This window comes from Melanostigma gelatinosum, assembly GCF_949748355.1.
Source record: "Melanostigma gelatinosum genome assembly, chromosome: 15".
In the NCBI taxonomy this organism is placed as follows: Eukaryota; Metazoa; Chordata; class Actinopteri; order Perciformes; family Zoarcidae; genus Melanostigma; species Melanostigma gelatinosum.
Genome location: NC_136648.1, coordinates 25212449 through 25225960, shown reverse-complemented (window position 1 = coordinate 25225960; position 13512 = coordinate 25212449). Strand labels below are relative to the sequence as shown.

General features: G+C 39.8%; 1 protein-coding gene across 2 annotated transcripts in view; it reads right to left on the bottom strand.

Annotated features, from left to right (window-relative positions):
- Positions 1-6458: 6458 nt before the first annotated feature.
- Positions 6459-13512, bottom strand: part of paxip1 (PAX interacting (with transcription-activation domain) protein 1) — a 44672-nt gene continuing 37618 nt past the window's right edge. The window contains exons 21-23 of one of the 2 annotated variants that reach the window (XM_079285199.1): positions 10160-10235; positions 9165-9224; positions 6459-6757 (exon numbers count right to left, since the gene is read on the bottom strand). In XM_079285199.1, the coding sequence (XP_079141325.1) occupies positions 6741-6757; positions 9165-9224; positions 10160-10235 (153 nt within the window). In that variant the 3' untranslated portion in view covers positions 6459-6740. Of the gene's footprint in view, positions 9225-10159; positions 10236-13512 lie in introns of both variants that reach the window. The other variant, XM_079285198.1, reaches the window with a different exon arrangement.

Below are 13512 nucleotides of genomic sequence, written 5' to 3'. Positions count from 1 at the left end.
CGGTGTCCCAACATAAGAACAGTCCACAGGGCAGAGTTCATTGAAATGGATGCATTCCATATTCCGTTGCCAGGTCTCGGTCAGAAATAAAAAAGCCAAATTATGACTTGTGAACAAGTCATTTAAAATGTGAGCCTTGTTTGTTATAGAGCGTGCATTAATCAGACACATTTTGATGGGGGAAGACACTGTGTCGTCATCAGCACAGGAAGCTTTGGGGGTATGTGCAATAAGACAGTGATTCTTAACCATAGGGCGCCACCTAGAGGGCCGCGAAAAACTTTCAGTTTTGCACCTGTGGGCCGCGAGGGCCGCGGGACCGCATAGGTTATCAATTGAAGACACCAGAGATATTACTGTTATCCATGAGACGCTCAGTTACAATATAGCTTCCCACCACCTGGTGGCGGTAATGCGTCAGTCAGTTGTTTAACAAGCTGCAATAAGCAGAAGAAGACACTCAGCTAGCCGCTAGCCTGTAGCGAAAGTTATGGATAAGTTATTAAAAAGAAAAAATGAAGACGACAGTGGTGCCATACCCCCCAAAAGTCTAAATGTGTGCGCAAGTACAACCCTGACTTTCTTAAGTACGGCTTTGTGAACGGAGGCAACGAGGCAGAGCCGAGGGCTCAGTGTGTGGAATGTGGGCTAATGCTATCAAACGAAGTACTGAAGCCTTCAAAAATAAAGCGACACGTAGCGACGAAACATCCAACGCTCGTGGGAAAGTCTGTTGGGCTTCTTGTTGTGTATGCAGGTTTACATACACATGGTAATACAGTTTTTCTCGATTGCTAAGACACATTTCTTGAAACGGTCACCCATTCTCTCAAAACTGTAAACACAAAACCTCATCTTCAAGCACTATTTACAAAACCTCTGAATCCTCTTGCAAAATGAAACTTTCGCCTCAAAACAGTTTTACCTGTGCTCAAAATCAAACACTGCTCTCAAATCACAAACAAAGTGATCAAAATAATATACACTATCAAGCAGTCAGTAAACAATACACCAATGAATAGAAAACACATTGTTCAAAACATATAGTTCTCAGGGAGAAGTCGATTTTTAATCTCAAAACTAATTTCATATGAACGAAAACATGTTCTATTACAGTAGCTCAAAATTGATCAGAAATGACTACTGTGCTTTGCTCTTTGCAATTTATTTTGTTCTTCCTCCTCCTTGTACCCCTATTTGTACAGTACTGTACCCTGCATCTCACAAACGTGTCCTTTGTCTCTGTGATACTGGAATTCTTGTTCTTTCTTGATATGAACCTGCAACCAGTCAACATCTATTGAGCAGTCAGTGCTGTTACTGTAACAAATAGAAAGCACGATGTTCAAGGCCATACAATTTGTTTATTGTTCATTATACAGCCTACAATGCACTGTAGGCCTACTACAGTATACAATACTACAGTGAAAGGGACAAAAATCAAAGGAGTCAACATGTCATCAATGTGCTTCTTCTTGTCTTTGGGCTGGGTCAGGCCAGAGCACTTCGTCGACATCACCTTCAACCACCTGTTTGCTCTCTGAACTGGCTTATATTGGTTGTGTCACATCATTTGATACAAGTGAAATCAATTTTGAGTGATTGTGTTTAATCAATGACATGTGTTCTCTATTTGTATTTGATTGTTGCCACTTGTGTTTACCAGTATGGATGACATGTGCATTAGAGTGCAGAATGTGTTTAGAGTTTTGCTGAAAAGTCGAAGTGAGATCTGAAAATTGTGTTTCACCATGTGACACAGTTTAAGGTATTGACAACAGACTGCACAATTAGCTAAATGAGTTCAGGCAACTGAGAACTTTGCTCAGCCAATGGGTTTTAGTGTTTTAGCAATTGAGAAAAACTGTAAATGTCTTTGTGATCATCACATTGTATCATCTCATTTACAGTTTTTCTCAATGCAATCAATCAATGCACATCTACTTTTTGTAGAACTGCAAGGCTGCCACATGCAGGTGGAAGGAGAGCTATATTCACTCAGGAGCAAGAGACCGTTAGAGTGGGCATGCTCCTTCAAGATAATTTAATACGACTCAGAGAAATCCAGGAACGAGTGATACAAGACAACACACACTTCCAGGGAATCGACAGTGTACAATAAACAAATTGTATGGCCTTGAACATGGTGCTTTCTATTTGTTATAGTAACAGTACTGACTGCTCAATAGAGTTTGACTGGTTGCAGGTTCATATCAACAAAGAACAAGAATTACAGTGTCACAGAGACAACGGACACGTTTGTGAGATGCAGGGTACAGTACTGTACAAATAGGGGTACAAGGAGGAGGAAGAACAAAAGAAATTGCAAAGAGCAAAGCACAGTAGTCATTTCTGATCAATTTTGAGTTACTGTAATAGAACATGTTTTCGTTCATATGAAATTAGTTTTGAGATTAAAAATCTGCTTCTCCCTGAGAACTATATGTTTTGAACAATGTGCTTTCTATTTATTGGTGTATTGTTTACTGACTGCTTGATAGTGTATCTTATTTTGATCACTTTGTTTATGATTTGAGAGCAGTGTTTGATTTCGAGCACAGGTAAAACTGTTTTGAGGCGAAAGTTTCATTTTGCAAGAGGATTCAGAGGTTTTGTAAATAGTGCTTGAAGATGAGGTTTTGTGTTTACAGTTTTGAGAGAATGGGTGACCGTTTCAAGAAATGTGTCTTAGCAATCGAGAAAAACTGTAACAAGGGTTTTGCCTGTTCAACACCGGCATCCTCGATCCCCTCCCCTTCCGTTCCTACGGCTTGTTTGCGCAAATACGTCACAAAACATGTCCGTGTTTGGTATCCCAGCATGCCCAAAATCCTCATCTTTGCAAAGAAATCATCGTTTTTCTTTCATTTCTTATGGTTTCTCCACAAAAGGAGCCCAAACACACACTGTCCAAAGTCGCCATAACCGCTGCAAGTCGTATCTTGCAGCATTTCGACGGAAAAAGACACATTACAGACCCGACAACGTGCTAGCGGATGTTACCATGGAGCTACTGCCTTCAGAAAAAGCTAGTACTTATAGTACAAACCGTATCTTCCTCTTGCATAAGCCGTCAACCAACGTTTGCGTAACTGAGCTATTCTCATGCTCGATCGTGCGCTCTCTCGCAGCCATTAAGCACAGCAAGTCCGCTACTCACACACCATGTCTTCCACCATATATACATAGTTTTTGCAATTTGCAAAGGCTAATAATAAAAGGAAAATAATATAATATCAAAATATAAAGGGAGAAACACCTTTAGTGTGTCAGAATATCATGTGGTTACCATGTGTCCATTTGGGTCTCCAAATGTCCTTTTAGAGCTCCGCCTGGATCTCTTCATGGAAGAAACACTGTAGAATGGTCATACTTTGTCCAATCTTCTTCAAATTTGAGGCAGTTGTTCACTGATAGTGTAGTTACAGCCCTATACTGTCCTTTACCTGTACAGATACAGCCACCGGCAGTTATTTATGCTGAAAGATACTTTTTTATTTTATGCGGACAAAAATCTTAAATTTGTACTGACTCCAAAGGCCCACTGCTCTGTTTCTGTATGACCTACAGGTTGTCTGACACTTTTGATGCATATAGTCAGAGTGGGCCCCGGGACACTTTGTACTTGAAAAGTTGGGCCCCGAGGTCAAAAAGGTTAAGAACCCCTGGTATATAGTGTATTGTGTCCTGTTATACATGTTATATAAAGTGTGTTGTGTCCTGTCATACATATGTTGTATATAGTGTGTTGTGTCCTGTTATACATGTTGTATATAGTGTGTTGTGTCCTGTTATACATGTTATATAAAGTGTGTTGTGTCCTGTCATACATATGTTGTATATAGTGTGTTGTGTCCTGTTATACATGTTGTATATAGTGTGTTGTGTCCTGTTATACATGTTATATAAAGTGTGTTGTGTCCTGTCATACATATGTTGTATATAGTGTTGTGTCCTGTTATACATGTTGTATATAGTGTGTTGTGTCCTGTTATACATGTTATATAAAGTGTGTTGTGTCCTGTCATACATATGTTGTATATAGTGTTGTGTCCTGTTATACATGTTGTATATAGTGTGTTGTGTCCTGTCATACATGTTATATATCGTGCGTTGTGTCCTGTTATACATATGTTGTAGATAGTGTGTTGTGTACTGTTATATATGTTATACATAGTGTGCTGTAGTATAGTGTTGCTTTCTGTTATATTATTTAGAGTGTTTTGTTATGTCATATATGGTGTTATGTTATTACAGCAGTCGCTCAGTACTTTGAGGATGGCAGGTCTCTTATCTGTTCAATATTCACCACTACCTCCACTTCTACTGTAGTGCCCCCAAGCAGGGCACTAAACCTTCGTCTGCATCCAGCGGAGTTGCTCAGTGTTTGTAGTGAACCTGGATACATAAAGGTGAAACGTCTTCTCCTGTTCTCTGCTTTGTCTGAAACAAAGCATTTTTCTCGAAGCCTCCTTTTTCCAGAAGTGTAATGAGATAGCCCAGCCTTGTAATTGGTTAAATTACTAGTCATTAGTTCCATCATATGCTAATTAGCTCATATGTAAATTGCGGGGGCCAGATGAATCCCAGAGCCCATCTCTGTGTAATTAGTCTGTAATTCCTCTGCATCCTGTGGAACACAGTGAAGTTGGCAGGCCAAACGTGTGTCTGATGCAACAGAGGGAGGGACTGGGGACTAATTAGAAATATCTCACATGAAGCATTTCTACATTAATTACATTTTTTATGTCCCAATACTTTTGTCATTCCTTCTCCCCACAACTGGGCTGCATCAGAGGACATCACAAACCAACAAGGAGCCCGACTGCTGCTTAATCAAAGATGTGGCTCCTTATTTGCATTTATAATTGGAATTAATTAGGATCATACAAATAGTGTGTGTGTGTGTGTTCTCTCAGAGATGTTCTTGCTCATGTGGATTTCTTCATTCAGCTGATGATGTCATCAACGGTGGACGGACAGCAGGACATCTGGAGTGAATCAGCTGCTATTAACAGCAACATGTTAAACTCTGTTATGCATCCCAATAGCTGCCTGTCTGAACACCTCAGGCTGGCCATTACTGCAGCGTCCTTTGCCATTTGTTGGTTATTGTCTTTCCTTCATTGTTAAACTCTTTGAAACTGTTAAGAAAGGTGTTGTATAAAGTAGTTATTATCGTTATTACTCTCTGGTGCCCCTTACAACATGTTAGGGTACCACTTTATAACAAGGTAGGTAGCATTTATAGAAAGGTCTGTAAGCTCTCAAGAACACTTCACTAATGGACAATACATAATGAACCTATTTGTACTATTTTACACAGCAAACATATTTTACTAGTCATGTTCAGTGCAGAGGGCATGATGGTGTCATGGGGATGTCATCAGGGTCATCTCAAATCTATAACAGACAGCCTACATTACAAAGAACGTGGCAGGGTCCGCCCAATGAAAAGATCATATCAAGTTGCATTATGGGAAGATTATGGTCCAGTATTGTTTTATTAAAAGCTCAGCTTCTGCTGCTTATATTCCGAGTCTCTCTTGGGAGCCTTTTATGGACATGTCACTAGATGTGTGGAGTAGCCCTCTGAAGACGTGTATTTACAACCTGTTCACCGAACGCTGGACCCCGCTGCTCTCCAAAGACTGAGGGAGAACATGTTGCGCTCCAGTAATGAACCCAACTACAGGTCCAACTGTGCAATGAAGGATGGTGGCTTTTAGGTTAGACCATTAGATGGTGTCACTTTTCAGTGAGTGAAAAGGCAATGAAGGTTCAGTGCACTATGAAAGGAATCCTGGACGGGTTTGTCAAAAGAACAAATCACCCAAAAGCCTGAACCAGAAAGGGCTGTGAAGCTACTTGTTCTGTCAGGAGAAGCTGCAGAGCTTTGGTTCTGCTGTGACGTGAACTGTTCAGACTAAATGGAGTGAATCTCATGTTCGTGTGAATACTCGTTCGGCAGCACACATCCGATATGTAGCACATGACCTTGGCTCAGACTATCTAATTCAGTCTGCTGTAGTTTTGAGGGCAGCACTGCAGGCGACGCTGCACCCCCCCCCCCCCCCCCAACCACACATGACCCCAGGCTATCCGTCTGACAGCCAGCAATTAGAACTTCACCAGTAACTACCCCAGACCCTCATTACCAGTTAATTAAATTAAATCTATCAGGAATTATCTGCTTAACCCTGTGAGGGAGGAATAGCTTCACAAACCCTCACAAGTAGGAACCAGCAGAGCCGGAGCTTTCGTCCTGAAACGTGACCTTCCTTTAGGCTTCGATTGTTGGACCTACGCTCAGTCATCGATGCCAAAACGTCTGTTCATAGTCGATCCTTGAGCTTTCTTACTTGAGGCGTATTTCACAGGTGGAACACACGGACTAAAAACCCTAAAAAAGAACATTTTGGAGCCATTCTTTTTCAAAGCCAAAGACATTTTTCACAAACAATGTACAGTTTTTATTCCAAAAGAGCAGTGTGTACGAGCTGACGCCTTTACACATTCCATTTCAACAACAGTAAAAGGGTTAAAATCCTCCATAATTTAAACATTCATTTCAGAAAAATAACATCCATTTATTTATTCTCAAACAGGTCATAAAAAGCTACAAAATGGAGACTCGAGATCTATGCACAGAAATAAAAACATAGAAAAGTCAGTGTGGCTGGACTGTACACAGACGGGCTCCTCCTCCTCCTCCTCGTCGTGTCATCACTGCTTCACCATCAAGTGAATTTATATGTGTGACTGTCAAGGAGAGTCACTTTTAGTCCACAGCACATATCACTGCTGGCACAGTACCAACACCATTAAAGGTTCTCGGGCATCTTTACTCAACACGCTGGCATGTCCGATAGTCAGTCTGCACTCATTCATTTAAATATTAGCACATTAGAATTCAATGAAGGAAGGAGTTATTACAGCTGTTGGATGGGTCCGTTCTAATGTTTGTTGCAGTGATCAGTCTTTATTGCTGCTGTCTAGAGTCTGCACTACAGTATCACTCAGACATGAACACGACTGTCAGAATAGAAATAAAGAGCTTGTTGAAGGCTGACAGTTGGTTTTAGTCCCAGTGAGATGAGAACACGTCCATCATGTCAAGTCAAGCAGCTGATCGGTGGTAAATACACAGTGATCATCAGCAGATTGTTAAATAAGCAAATAAGTGTAGAAACTACTTTTTTAAAATATGATCATGTTAACATCAGTTAATATGTGCTGCTGCTATCATAGTGTGATATTAAGAAGACTGTTGTGCAGGTGTGTGAGCAGCACTTTGAGTCAAGTGTGGATACACTGAGTACACTGTCAGGAAGGAAGCTTAACTACAGCTCTTCATCCTGCAACTCCTCTTCACACAGATCAACCTGTCGTAGTTGAGATTATATATCTGTTGGGACCATGTGCTTTGAAACAGAGGGATCTGGCCTGTATAGGTAGATAGCATTCAAACCCCCACAAGAGAGGATTCCACACTCACCTGTGAAATCTTCACCCAAACACAACGCTGGCCTCCCATTGGTCAGGCCCACAGACCCCTGTGGCTCAGCCCTTCTCAGCCCTAACTCTCTGCCTTTCCAGTCGGACTCACGTCAAAGAAGGGGAAACGCAGCGTTGCTGTTCATAAAAGGATCCTAGGTCAGTTCTTCATGCGCAGGACAAAGAGAGACTATTTGTTTGGTTTTTTGTTTTGCATCCTGGAAAAGGAAGCGGACAATTTGCCTGCCGAATTGAATAAAACTGATTCTTCAGAGAAAGAGGACACTTCTCTTTCCAACCAAGTGCACTTTGTGCCAGCCGTAAGGAAGAAACATTCCCTGACTGAGCCGAAGAAATGACCTCTGACACACAGTTTCAGCACGGAGCTGTGCAGCCTGAGGGCCGAGGAGCTCAGAAAGACCACAGAGCCACCTCACCGTCAGGCTTACTTAGGGTGTCCGGGCTTCGTCAGGTCATTGTGTTTATTATCTTCTTTGTGTTTTGCTTAAGTTACATTTCATAACGTGGTATTGTGTATGTATAATAATCGCCAAGATTAACGACCGAGATGGTTAATGTTGTGTATTTCATACTGCTGCAACCGTGTTTTGAGATAGTTCAGTCCCCGTTCGGTAGCTTGTTGTTTCATGGGTTCAAAGGTCAGAACCTTTGGGGCGAGTCAAAGATCGTCAGCCGCGTTTCTGTGATGAGATGCAATCCCCGTATATTTGGCGGTGGTGAGGATCTGTTTGAGGATTTATTTTGTTTTGCTTTCTCTCTTCTTTCACTAACCCACACACACGTATATAGCGTGAAGCTACATGTAGCTCCGGGTTGGGCTAACTGCTTCAGACACGTGTAGATAACCAGATCTCTATATTCGCCATTTTGTGGTCTTGTGAGTGTGGTCACGTGCAAACTCCATTTTGATAGTTCGTGCTAATGTGTAGTCCCACTTGATGTAGCCAAGTTTTAGATGACATCATACGTTGTCTGAACTGTTCTCTCCCCTCTCTCATTACAGATAGTCTGTTGATTTTAGATAGCGTGCTCATGAATGTATAGTTGTTTGTTTAGATATTAGTTGACTAGATCATTGTTATTAGAACGTAATAAACTCTGTTATATTTAAGGAGCAGCTGTCTGTGGTTACTTTGTGCATGTATTGTGATAACAGCTGATCTGTGGTCTGTGCTCTTAAACTCAAACCTTCACGTTCACTCTGAATGTGTAACAGTACTCAGACTGTTGACATAGTGAGTGAACACGAGTGATGAGATGAAGTTTATCGTTTGGTTATTGGTCCCTGTTCTCTCGGCGGTGCCCTGTTATTATTAATAATTGTTAATAATCTTACTGACATTAATAATTCTATTGATGTCAATCATTTTGTTTTTCATATATACTCAAACACGCTCCTTTCCTTCCCAACATATTATATATATGTGTCGTATCCTTATATTATTATTTATTTTGCAAAAAAACAACAACATACAACTCCATACTAATGTTTGATCAGCAGGTACTACAGTCGGTGGAATGTAAAATGAAGGCCAGAAGAACTGTGGCTCCACTAACTGTGTCTCTATCTGCTATCATGCCAAAGGAGCAGTTACTGTCCTAAAAGGAGCCTTTTGTCCTGACCTGTCATTGCTGTAAAGGATATGAGTCGTAGTCGAGCTTCTGGGTGAGAACTCCTGTCAGGATGAACTCAGCGTTGTGGACATCTGGACAACAGAGACAGAATGAGAAACACGTCAGCACATATTCTGATAGAACATCAGGTTTACAGACACACTTCTCTCAATGCTCTTTGTAAAAAAATCTCGATGTGTACAAACACATTTTCAAGCATTAACAAGTGAAATGCTGCACTGTAGGCTTCTGTAAAGAAGAACTTATGCAACACTAACAGGCTGATATATACAAAACACTGTAGAGTACAGTGAAGAAACACAGTAGAGTAAAGTGAAGAAACACAGTAGAGTACAGTAAATAAACACAGTAGAGTACAGTGAAGAAATGCAGTAGAGTACAGTGAAGAAATGCAGTAGGGTACAGTGAAGAAACACGGTAGAGTACAGTGAAGAAACAGTATAATACAGTGAAGAAACACAGTAGAGTACAGTGAAGAAAGACGGTAGAGTACAGTGAAGAAACACGGTAGAGTACAGTGAAGAAACACAGTATAATACAGTGAAGAAACACAGTAGAGTACAGTGAAGAAAGACGGTAGAGTACAGTGAAGAAAGACGGTAGAGTACAGTGAAGAAACACGGTAGAGTACAGTGAAGAAACACGGTAGAGTACAGTGAAGAAACACAGTAGAGTAAACATTAGAGTACAGTAAAGAAACTCCGTAGAGTACAGTAAAGAAACAGTAGAATACAGTGAAGAAACACAGTAGAATACAGTAAAGAAACACAGTAGAGTACAGTAAAGAAACACAGTCGAGTACACAGTAGAGTACAGTGAAGAAACACAACCGAGTAAAGTAAAGAGACACAGTAGAGTAGAAGATTTTGATCGGCCCCAATACTGATTCTTAAGATCCGTTTAGGACATATCTAATATCAAGTGATTTTACAATTGCTTTCTAAAAGTGGATAATACTCAGAACGTAGGACAGGAGTAAGACTGTCTGTGTGTGTGTGTGTTTTACCAATGTTTTTCAAGAAGTATTCTCTACAAAGGTGGAGGTCATTGTCACAGGAAATTAAGATGATCTCTGGAAGATTCTGCAACAGAAATCCAACATGTAGTTAGTACTTTGTAAATAAATGTATTATGTATTTAATAAAATAAGTTTTACTATCTGCTGTTTACATTTCTTTATTAGTACTAATGCTTAGTACTGTATTAGTTCTGTTGAGAAACCTGACGTAAACATAAATGATCATCATTGCTTAAAGGTGCATTGTGTATGAGGCCAGAATTTAGTTAAAAAAAAAAAAATGAACTGCATGTGAAGAAGTTACAGTGCAGAAGTTTGCTTTGATTAAACATTTGTGGGAGGGCATTAGTGATGTATTATTAAGGGCTTAGTTAATGCCAGTGTTCGGAAGTTAAACGAGTCATAATTCCATCTCTAATTGTTGGAATGCTGTTAAGCATTCCAACTATTGTTCTTCGAATCTTTATTCAACTTCTTCTATTTCTTCCGTCGCACCGCTTCTCCTCCTTCATTTTTTAAGCTACAGAAATCGTTCAACTATTAAAATGTTCAGCTCCTTCACCAGAGGTCTGCTATGACTTTTTATATTTCTAACCTTTAAACTTTTTGAATTATTAAGCTTTTTATTTTTTCAATAGGATCTCTATGGAGAATATTTTCAAATGGCTTCAGGCACACAGGTGTTTGCGATTAAGCCAATTAGTGATGTTTATAAACAGACTCACAGACACACGCGCACATACACTCCTCTCCCTCTATCTCTCTGTGTGTCTCTCTCTTATACAGTCATTCAGGTCTTAGGGATCTTTCTTCTCTCTCTCTCTCTCTCTCTCTCACTCATTCTCTTCTCTCTCTCTCACTCATTCTTTCTTCTCTCTCTCTCTCTCTCTCTCTCTCTCACACTCTCTCACTCATTGTTGGAATGCTGTTAAGCATTCCAACTATTGTTATCCTGTTTCTTCATTCAACTTCTTCTATTTCTTCCGTACCCCTCTTCTCCTCCTTCATTTTTAAGCTACAGAAACTGTTCAACTGTTAAAATGTTCAGCTCTTTCACCAGAGGTGTGCTATGACTTTTTATATTTCTAACCTTTAAACTTTTTGAATTATTAAGCTTTTTATTTTTTCAATAGGATCTCTATGGAGAATATTTTCAAATGGCTTCAGGCACACAGGTGTTCGCGATTGAGCCAATTAGTGATGTTGATAAACACACAGACTCACAGACACACGCGCACATACACTCCTCTCCCGCTCTCTCTCTCTCTGTGTCTCTCATACAGTCATTCAGGTCTTAGGGATCTTTAGTGTCTCTCTCACTCACTCACTCATTCTTTCTTTCTTCTCTCTCTCTCTCACTCATTCTTTCTTCTCTCTCTCTCTCATTCTTTCCCCTCTCTCTCTCACTCATTCTTTCTTCTCTCTCTCTCTCTCTCTCACTCATTCTTTCTTCTCTCTCTCTCACTCATTCTTTCTTCTCTCTCTCTCTCTCTCTCTCTCTCTCTCTCTCTCTCTCTCACTAATTATTTCTTCTCTCTCTCTCTCTCACACTCATTCTTTCTTCTCTCTCTCTCTCACTAATTATTTCTTCTCTCTCTCTCTCTCTCACAAATTATTTCTTCTCTCTCTCTCTCTCTCACTCATTATTCTCTCTCTCTCACTCACTCATTCTTCTCACTCTCTCTCACTCATTCTTTCTTCTCTCTCTCTCCCTCTCATTCTTTCTTCTCTCTCTCTTTCTCTCTCACTCACTCATTCTTTCTTCTCGCTCTCTCTCTCATTCTTTCTTCTCTCTCTCTCTCTCTCTCTCTCATTCTTTCTTCTCGCCCTCTCTTTCTTTCTTCTCTCTCTCTTTCTTCTCACTCTCTCTCTCACTCATTCTTTCTTCTCTCTCTCTCATACAGTCTTTCAGGTCTTAGGGATCTTTAGAGGTCTTTCCACCCTCCCACACACACACGCCATTTTAAAATAAAAGCCCCACAGAATGAATCCTAACTGAAATGCTTGTGATGAGCCTGTCATTTAATAACCGGTTTGTGTTTATCGAACATCATGATTCTGTCTCCTCTCCCCTTCTGCCCTACCCCATTTCAAAATAAAAGCCCCAGAGAGTGAATTCTAACTGAACTGCTTGTGATGAAGCCTGTCATTTAATAACCTCTGTTTATGTGTGTCAAACATTATGATTATGTCACCTCCCTCCCCCACCCAGCCCCATCCTTTCCAAATAAAAGCCCCATGGATTAACTGTATGAAAACATTAAACTCAAAATTAGGCTTTTTTGTTGAAATAATGAATGCTCTTACAAATACTGCGCCAACTACTACTGCTGCTAATATTTCGAGCATTACTACTACTACTGCTGCTACTACTTCTACTACAACTTTTGCTGTTGCTACTATTACTAGTGCTATTACTGCTACCATCAATATTATTACTACCACTACTGCTATTACTACCACTACCACTATTACTTATACTACAACTGCTCTACTACTGCTATTCATGCTACTACCAGTACTAATACTACTACAGCTATTAGAACGACTGCTACTAGTACTACTACTACTGCTACTTCAAATACTGCCATTACTTTTACTACTACTACTACTACTACTGTTATATTAAATACTACGACCACTACTACAGCTATTACGACTACTACTGATACTAGGCTGCTACTTCTTCTAAATACCAATACTTCTTCTAAATACTCATACTTCTACTCCTAATGATACTTCTACTACAACTACGACTTATACTACTACTATTACAAATATCACTACTGCTATGACTACTACTTATTCTAATGCTACTAATACTTCTACTACTAATAATACTTCTACTTCAAATACAACTTCTACTACTATTACTACAAATATCACTACTTCTGAAATTTGTTTAAGCTACAGAAATTGTTCAAATATCAAAATGTTCAGCTCTTTCAGGAGAGGGGTGCTTTGACTTTTCATATTTGTAATCTTTAAACTTTTTTGAATTAAGCTTTTTGCAATTTTCTTTTGAATGGGATCTCTATGGAGAAAATCTTAAAAATCCTGTTATACTTCAACTTTCAAAGCCTTCTTCTTCCTCATACTTTCAGCTAGACACCATAGTTAGACATTTCAACTAGAAGGTTTTTCAGCAGTGCAGTTTAAATGCTTTCGAGCTTCAACATTTTTCAAACAGATAGTCTCCCATTTCTTAATTTTCAGCAATTTTTTCACAATTCATTTCAGCTTTCAGCATTCCAACGCATTTTCAGCAGGAAATGCTTTTTCTAGTTCCACTATTTCTTCCGTCCCCCGTTTTGTCGCAACGCTTCTTCTTCTTCATTTTT